General features: G+C 37.1%; 1 protein-coding gene across 1 annotated transcript in view; it reads left to right on the top strand.

The window, feature by feature from the left end:
- Positions 1-10081, top strand: part of LOC133595493 (citron Rho-interacting kinase-like) — a 155336-nt gene that overhangs the window by 118724 nt on the left and 26531 nt on the right. The window contains exons 29-31 of the mRNA XM_072914262.1: positions 2129-2217; positions 2303-2407; positions 2480-2649. Coding sequence (XP_072770363.1) covers positions 2129-2217; positions 2303-2407; positions 2480-2649 — 364 coding nt within the window. The remainder of the gene's footprint in view (positions 1-2128; positions 2218-2302; positions 2408-2479; positions 2650-10081) is intronic.

Genomic DNA, 10081 nt, shown 5'->3' with positions numbered 1-10081 from the left:
ATAAAAATAATTTAAAAAAATAATAATATAATAGTAATAATATATATAATAATAATAATTATTATTATTATAATATAATAATAAAATAATAATAAAATAATAATAATAAATAATATTAATAATATGTATAGTATTATAATAACATAATATTAATAATAGTAATAAATAACTAATAAAAAATGCTGAAAATGCTAATATATAAAATTCCAAAAATACCATTACAACATCTGCATGAAAGAAATGCTGCAAGTTCATGGAACAGAACGGATGTAGTCCTGGCTACCAGGGGTGCAAACCTAATGGATGTCCCTCGTTAAAGACATCAGTATATAAAAATAAAATTAAAAAAATACAGTCGTGGTTTGCTTTTCATTATTTTTCTGTTCCAAAAGGTCGGATATAGACCGAATTGTACAAAAACCAAAACCAAACACAATTATTCCGTTCGAGAAACCCAAAAATATTAATGCAAAACAAATACCAAGGAAATAGTGAACAAATGACAAGCTCATAACGTACAAATGCTCCAACACCACAGCGGTATGCAACACATGCAATTCAAAATGATGCACACGTATTTGCCACATGTCACATAAACAATGCAGGATCGGAAAAAAATGCTGCAAATGCTAATGTAATAACAAATAAATAACTAATAAAAATAATAAATAAATAATAATAATAATATAATAGTAATAACATATATAATAATAATTATTATTATTATAATATTATAATAATAAATGATAAATAAATAAATTACAAAAATAAATAATAATAATTATATATATAGTATTATAATATTATACTAATATAATATTAATAATAGTAATAAATAACTAATAAAAAATGCTGCAAATGCTAATATATAAAATTCCAAAAATACCATTACAACAGCTGCATGAAAGAAATGCTGCAAGTTCATGGAACAGAACGGATGTAGTCCTGGCTACCAGGGCTGCAAACCTAATGGATGTCCCTCGTTAAAGACATCAGTATATAAAAATACAATTAAAAAAATACAGTCGTGGTTTGCTTTTCATTATTTTTCTGTTCCAAAAGGTCGGATATAGACCGAATTGTACAAAAACCAAAACCAAACACAATTATTCCGTTCGAGAAACCCAAAAATATTAATGCAAAACAAATACCAAGGAAATAGTGAACAAATGACAAGCTCATAACGTACAAATGCTCCAACACCACAGCGGTATGCAACACATGCAATTCAAAATGATGCACACGTATTTGCCACATGTCACATAAACAATGCAGGATCGGAAAAAAATGCTGCAAATGCTAATGTAATAACAAATAAATAACTAATAAAAATAATTAATAAATAATAATAATAATATAATAGTAATAACATATATAATAATAATTATTATTATTATAATATTATAATAATAAATGATAAATAAATAAATTACAAAAATAAATAATAATAATAATATATATAGTATTATAATATTATACTAATATAATATTAATAATAGTAATAAATAACTAATAAAAAATGCTGCAAATGCTAATATATAAAATTCCAAAAATACCATTACAACAGCTGCATGAAAGAAATGCTGCAAGTTCATGGAACAGAACGGATGTAGTCCTGGCTACCAGGGCTGCAAACCTAATGGATGTCCCTCGTTAAAGACATCAGTATATAAAAATACAATTAAAAAAATACAGTCGTGGTTTGCTTTTCATTATTTTTCTGTTCCAAAAGGTCGGATATAGACCGAATTGTACAAAAACCAAAACCAAACACAATTATTCCGTTCGAGAAACCCAAAAATATTAATGCAAAACAAATCTTATAGATGATGTTTTGATGTATTTTAAATGTAGAAAACAATGTGAAATACATACAAGGGAGAGGGGGGTGGAGCAGAAAAGAAAAGAAACGGCAGATCAACTGGTCTAAAAAGGGGGGCTAGAGTATACAAATGAGTTTTAAGATGGTACTTAAATGCTTCTACTGAGGTAGCATCTCTAACTGTTACCGGGAGGGCATTCCATAGTACTGGAGCCCAAATAGAAAACGCTCTTTAGCCCGCAGACTTTTTTTGGGCTCTGGGAATCACTAATAATTTTAATTTAATAAGTTTGAATGCATTTGCAGGAATGGAAAGCGTGGCCAAGGCTGGGAACGGAGATACGTGGTCCTTGATGGAACTAAAGTGTCCGTCTACGAGATAGAACCCAGAGAAGGTTACTACCTAAGTTTGCACCTGAATTTACCTTTTTGAAAGCTGCTGACTTCCCTTCCTTCCTTTGTGCTCGTGTGTTCACTCAGATGCAGTGAAGCCACTGGAGGAGTTTGACCTCTGCCTGTCTGACGGAGAGGTGGAGGTTCACGGAGCGGTGGGGGCCACTGAGCTACCCAACACGGCCAAGTCAGGTATTACACGGAACTAAACAAGTCAATGACTCCAATTCGGTTATGAATATGAATGTGATTCTGTTGTGTCAGATGTTCCGTATGTCCTGAAGCTAGAGTCTCGTTGTCATGCCCCTTGCTGGCCTGGACAGTCCATTTACTTCATGGCTCCCAGTTTCCCAGACAAGCAGCGCTGGGTGGCCGTCATGGAATCTGTGGTGGTCGGGGGGCGAGCTTCTCGAGAGAAAGCTGAGGCTGATGCAGTGAGTATACAAGTAATTGAATAGTGGTTGTACTTATTGTTGTACTCGAAAAACATATTCCTTGTATAACCTCTTCCTCCACCTGTCTGTTTTATTAACTGTCATTTTTCCCTCCCTTTTTTTGATCACTTAATCACCTTTTTTTGTCTTTCACATTTGTGTTGCTCTCCCGTCATTCCTTGCATTCATTATTAGTCGCCTAATGGGAATGTTTTATTGATTTGCTCGGTTTTTGCTCATTACATTGAGAATCTGTGTACACATAGGCTGCTGTGTCCAAAAGACAAATGGTTCTGTCTCCTCTGGTCCAGGTAGAAAGTACAGGACACCACAAGGCACTTGCACTTGCCTTCCTATTTAGGGATCGGTTGATTTGTCTGTTGCAACGTCACGCTCACTGTCCTCTGGCTGCAGTACTGTCATTTCTTGTTCAAACACATGAATACAATGAGATTTTTGAAAAGATATCTTAACTCTAAAAGCAATCGGAGAGCACAGACCTCCGCCAGCCCCTACCTCCCATTAGTTAAAGTTGTGACTCCAGACAGTAAGGGTGTAACGGTACACAAAAATTTTGGTTCGGTACATACCTCGGTTTAGAGGTCACGGTTCGGTTCATTTTCGGTACAGTAAGAAAACAACAAAATATAAATTTTATGGTTATTTATTTACCAAATTTGTAAACAATGGCTTTATCCTTTTAACATTGGGAACACTATAATAATTCTGCCCAAAAATAGAAATAGCTCTGTGTGATGGATGTGAGCCACCACTAGGCTGATGAGTGCAACAGCAGGCAGTCATGAATGCTATGGATAATAATAACATACATATACACACAGGGTTGATTGCCAGGGTTAATGTGGTCAACATATATAAAATAAAAACTAAATAAGATAAGGCTCAGAATGGTTTCTTAACAAAACATTTCTACATATAAAGTGCTTTTTTTTGATTGATTGATTGAGACTTTTATTAGTAGATTGCACAGTACAGTACATGTTCCGTACAATTGACCACTAAATGGTAACACCCGAATAAGTTTTTCAACTTGTTTAAATTGGGGTCCACGTTAATCAACATTAAACTGCCTCAAGTTGTTGCTCTGATTAAATAAAACAGGCATGTGATTTTTCCGTTTAAAGTCGGAATTCCGTCTTTTTTAATCTCGGGGGAAAAAAAATAATTATCTCCCGTTTTTCCGTTTTTTTTTCCGACCCTAAATCAAGATTCGAGAGGTAGTTTATATTACGCCGTAGTTGATTGGTCGATATGTTCCTTGTGACCAATCAGGACATCTGTTATGAATGATGACGTTAATAACGTCATCATTCATAATGGTTATTACCGCCATTTTCCATATGTAAACGATGTCGGTTCTCGAGAGAAAGGACGCTTTACGAGTAAAAGAAATTGATAAACATGTCAAAAATAAGTTTCGATGGGACTGAATGGAAAGGGAAATCACTGATACTGTTGGGAAGAAGGAAGTTACGACTTTGTTCGGTGATTTTATTCGGAAAATCGATCGTCCCGGAAAGGTTTTGTGCACGTGGTGTCATGATAATATTGACTATGGATCACGAGGTTTCAAGGCTTTGGAAGTACATGCGAAACGCCAAAAACATATGAAACAACTTGAAGTAAGGAAAACGAACTTTTCACTAGCTGGTACTTTTGGATGTCAACCGAAAGTGAGCAAACCTTACGGACTTCATCCTTTGTTTACATGGACAACTGCCGTAGACATCGAGAGGAAAGATCCACTCAAACAACCCACTTCAGTTTCAGACAGGGTTGTTAATAATGAGGTAAGCTAAAAAATATTTGCTTGCGAAATACGCATGTTTGTTTTAAATATTAACCAATTATTGCTTTGCGAAATATAAATGGGTTTTTCTAAAAATAAAAAGCCACGTGAAAATATATTATGAAATTACAGAAATTCAAAGAGTCGCATTATTGATTCTAGTTAACCATTTATTTGAAATAAATTTGCATATAATACTATTTTGTAATATTAAGTTCTTATGTAGTCTCTTGAAACAATATTGTCAGTGGTGTAACAATCTTGAAGGTAAATATTTTCACACTTGTTTCATGCAATATGTCAGTGTCCTCACATTATTATTATTTCCTATTTTCAAATATGAGTAAACAATACTAAACATGTTTAATTATTTTCATAAATTTATATCCTATATCCTGTAGATAATAACACTGATCAATGTGACACCTGTGGATGTGAAATGAACACAAGATATAAATATTAGTGACTAAATACTGTTGGGACTGAACCATATACAGTGATTCATTAGGATAATTGGGTTATGTATGTTCTATTAATGATGTTTTCATGTCTTTAAACACTAAAATATTTTCTTCAAATGGTGCTGTCTTTGTTCATTTTAGCAGGAGCTTCGGGGTCGTCGCCCCCCTTGACCCCCAGACCCCCGGAAATGTTTTCAGTCTTTTTCATTGTGGTCAAATCACATGCCTGATAAAATGACAAAACTTTTCTTCTACATATAAAAAGTGCAACATTAAACAGTTTCAAGTCAACTCGGCCTCAGGTTAACTCAGGAGAGGCTGCTTGAATGCGGTGTTTGCACGACGCTCGTCTTTCTCGTCGTTGAAGCGATGTTCACTTGGGGGCGGTGCTCCTTCAAACGGGTTAGCATGTTTGACGTGTTGCCAGAAGCATACCCTACCGCTGCTGAACAATGTCGGCAAACCGCTTTTGCTTTGTAGTCGTAGCCCGGTCGCTGCAAGCATGCCGTGTGTTGTGCCTCGGTGTGCATTGTTTACACAACGTGCGGTACGCTACTTAATATGTCTGTGTGGAAACTCGTTCGGTACACCTCCGAACCGAACCGAAACCCCCGTACCGAAACGGTTCAATACAAATACACGTACCGTTATACCCTTACCAGACAGTGATCTGGTTCACCCTTCCAAATATAATTACTTGTCCCTTATCCCATTTTTGACATTTACTGAAAAGTTTAATACAAATGTGCCCATTAAAGCTGTCTATAGCGGAATTAAAATAATCAGAGTCAACCCTCTTGTCAGTCATCCACTCTCGTTATCTCTTTGGGTGGAGGCTGGACCACTCGCATACGCACAGAGAGACTTGTAACGTAACGTTTTACAAGTGATCTGGATCACTTGTAATGACTCGGGACCCCTATTCTCTCATGTGCTTAAGTGGAAAAAACTGCGCAGTTGCGTGGATTTCAGCCTCGCAGAATTCTCTCCTTAGAGTACGGTAATAAGTCCGTCACCACGCGTCTTCATCCAAGAGTTGCCTTCTGGATGGAGCAACCCTGAAATGTGGGTGGTTCCTGTCAAATCTGGCTTTTCCCATCGACTTAAGTAGTTTTGCCCCTATGCGCTCCCCCCAATACAAACATTGGTACCGCTTTATTATGGGGAACATATTCTAAGTAAGAAAGAGTTAATTTAGAGTTATTTGTACACGAGAGGAACATATTGTAAGTAACAAAGATGTAGCGGGGGGTGTATATTGTAGCGTCCCGGGAGAGTCAGTGCTGCTGGGTATTTGTTCTGTTGTGTTTATGTTGTGTTACGGTGCGAATGTTCTCCCGAAATGTGTTTTTCATTCTTGTTTGGTGTGGGTTCACAATGAGGCGCATATTTGTAACAGTGTTAAAGTTGTTTATACGGCCACCCTCAGTGTGATCTGTAAGTTAAAGTTAAAGTACCAATGATTGTCACACACACACACTAGGTGTGGCGAAATTATTCTCTGCATTTGACCCATCACTCTTGATCACCCTCTGGGAGGTGAGGGGAGCAGTGGGCAGCAGCGGTGGCCGCACCCGGGAATCATTTTTGGTGATTTAACCCCCAATTCCAACCCTTGATGCTGAGTGCCAAGCAGGGAGGTAATGGGTCCCATTTTTATAGTCTTTGGTGTGACTCGGCCGGGGTTTGAACTCACAACCTATCCATCTCAGGGCGGACACTCTAACCACTAGGCCACTGAGTAGGTTATGTATGGCTGTTGACCAAGTATGCTTGCATTCACTTGTGTGTGTGAAAAGCCGTAGGTATTATGTGATGGACCGGCACGCAAAGGCAGTGCCTTTAAGGCTTAATGGCGCTCTGTACTTCTCCCTACGTCCGTGTACACAGCGGCATTTTAAAAAGTCATACATTTTACTTTTTGAAATTGATACCGATCATTTCCGATATTTCATTTTAAAGCAGCCCGATATTATCGGACATCTCTTTTTTTTTTTTGTGTGTCATGTCCAGATTCTCAGGCAAATCATATAGTTGATGTAGATGCCCATGTCGGCTGTTCAGATTTACTTTACAAAAGAGAAGTGTAGGATACTTCTCTTGTTGCCTTATTTGTATTTGACTTTATTAAATGTATTTATATTATCATTTAGTGCAGCCGGGCCGGAGCAGGAGGGGATAGAAAGAGAAAAAAAAGAAGACAGAGGGGGAAATTGTGGGGACAAGAGGGGGATTAGACAGAGAGACAAAAACAACAACAGCAAACAACAACAACAACAATAGAGCAACATCAGCAAATACGACATGTACAAATATGATGGTAAAAGTAATAGCAAATAAGCAGTTAGCGAAAAATAAAAAATAATACAGAAATGACAATGAGCATTATTACACTACAAATGGATCAATACAAATACCAATAGAAATAGCGCTATTGATAATGAACAATACCAATAATTTACCTTTATTATCAACAATACAGTTGTTTAAATGCAACAATACATATACGTAATGATAACTTGAGATACGAAAGAATGCAGAAAAATGGAGGGGGAGAAAGAGAAGCAACCTACATTAACCTTGTAGATTGTTATAGTCACAATAGGTTAAGCTTTGTCAGTGTGCCATGTGTTACACCCAGTTTACCCTAGGGCAACAACGTTAATATATGTTTGATGAAACGTGATTATGTGCATGAGTGTAAGTATGCATATGTACTTGTATATGTACAGAATGTGTATATGTGTTTGTACAATGAATGTATATGTACAGAATGTGTATATGTGTTTGTACAATGAATGTATATGTACAGAATGTGTATATGTGTTTGTACAGTGAATGTATATGTACAGTATGTGTATGTGTATGTTTGTATATTGAATGTGCGTGTGGATGTACGAACTTTAGGTAGGTAAATATGTACTGTATTTGTGTATGTATGTGGGAGCGTAGGTACCTATGTACGTATGTGAGCATATGTGAATTTGTATGTACAATACATTCGACTCCCAGAGTGCGTGGGAGCCAGAGCACGGCCCCATCACCCCCGAGAGCCCAACCCACAAACAGTAGGCGTGGTACTTTTTGAAATCGATACCGATCATTTCCGATATTACATTTTAAAGCAGCCCGATATTATCGGACATCTCTAAGTCCCACTCCTTAATGCTTCGGTCACATGCAAAAGGCAAAAATACAGGGGGACCTACTGTACGCACTATGCATGTGGGTTGGGCCTGTCCACAGTCTGGATGGGAGAATACAAATAAGAGAACGATAAAAAAAACACTTAAGCACAAATAGATGAATGATCTTGTTCATTATCTCATTTCCTGAAAGTTTGATGAAAATCTACTCTTTGAGCTATCAATAGTGGAATGAAAGACACAGAGTGAACCCTCTTGCCAGTCTCTACTCTTTGTTTCCGTGGGGCTGCTAACATACACACACACACACAGAAGTTGAACTGACAAATGATCAGGATCAATTGTCAGTTGTTCCTCATCCATTTCTGACATTTCCTAAAACATTTCATCAAAATCTTCCCATAACTCTTTGAGTTATATTGCTCACTATCAAACAATCAGAGGCGGAGGTTAACACACGTCAATGTCATCGTTTCCTGGGAGGGACTCTAGCAGATTGTGGGGGTTCATACTGTTTAACATGTTTGTTTTTCTTTGACCCTGTTCTTCACTCACTTTAGTTGCATGTTGTCTTCACAAGTGGAGCCTTAAAAATGGCAGGTTTTTCTTAACGTGTGAAATGATTTTACTGTCTGAGTATACAGTATAAACCAGGTTAGTGCATACGGGCTGGGCAGGTGAGGCATAGCTTCACTGGTTTTGATGACAAATTTAAAAAAGGGATAAAAATTCATGAAGTGAATAAAAATTTGTGCTTTCAAATTATTATTTTTTTTAAATACGATTATTCACACTTTTAAATTTGTATTATAATCACAGATTATCACTTGCATAATTTAATTAGTATAAACATCGATAAAGCATATGAAATTACTTATTTTGTTTTTAAAAAAACTCCAAAAGTGCCTTATAAACTGTATACTGTATACTATAGCTGTGTCTCAATTCGGCGGCTGCATCCAACGCACTGCGCATGTGTGAGGTGCTGATGTCATCGCGGTACCCGAAGGCTGTGCCAAATCAAAAAAAGTTCTAAGGGTCATTAAAAATTCGGCCGACAAATGTGTCCTTTTCTCCCATTAGCAGAAAGTGTGCATCCTTGTACACTTTGCGTCCTTTCTTATCCCGAGATCCTTTGCGCACTCACTCTAAAAACATGCTTTCAACATGGCGGTGCTATGCGGAGCGGAAAGAGCGACTTTAAAATGTAAGTATAGCTTTATTTATACATTTAAAACAGATATTAAAAGCAGACATCTAGTTGGGGTGTTGGTAGTGATATACATTTGTGTTCAAATCATACTTGCCAACCTTGAGACCTCGAATTCGGGAGATTGGGGGGGGTTTGAGGTGGGCGGGGTTAAGGGGGAGGACTATATTTATAGCTAGAATTCACTGAAATTCAAGTATTTCTTATATATACATATATATATATATATATATATATATATATATATATATATATATATATATATATATATATATATATATAAATAAAACAATTTCAGTGTTAATTTATTTACACATACACACATAACACTCCTCTACTCATTGTTGTATTTGAAAGTGCAATGCTTTGCAGCCAGTAGCACAGCCTTTGAAGGAGCATAGGTATGGGCAGCATCTGTGAGATTTAATTTGCAGGAAAGGATTGAGTTTAGGGTTGAATTGTCCATCCTCGTTCTATTCTCTGTCACTCGTCGTCGCCATGACTGCCTCTTCTTCGTTCTTCTGCTTCGTCTCCTTCTTGTTGTGTGTGTGCAGTTGTGCACTCTCCAAAAGCCGTAGATGTTATAACGTGACTGGGCCAGCACGCTGTTTACAGTATATGACGGAAAAGCGGACGTGACGACAGGCTGTCCTCACTCAGGTCCCGGACCTGGAGGGGGGGGTGCCTTAAGTCCGGCTGGAAATCGGGAGAAATTCGGGAGAATGGTTGTGCCGGGAGATTTTCGGGAGAAGCACTGAAATTCGGGAGTCTCCCGGAAAATTCGGTAGGGTTGGCAAGTATGGTT

Source organism: Nerophis lumbriciformis, linkage group LG12, assembly GCF_033978685.3.
Source record: "Nerophis lumbriciformis linkage group LG12, RoL_Nlum_v2.1, whole genome shotgun sequence".
Taxonomy (NCBI): Eukaryota; Metazoa; Chordata; class Actinopteri; order Syngnathiformes; family Syngnathidae; genus Nerophis; species Nerophis lumbriciformis.
This window is presented reverse-complemented; position numbering and strand designations above follow the sequence as displayed.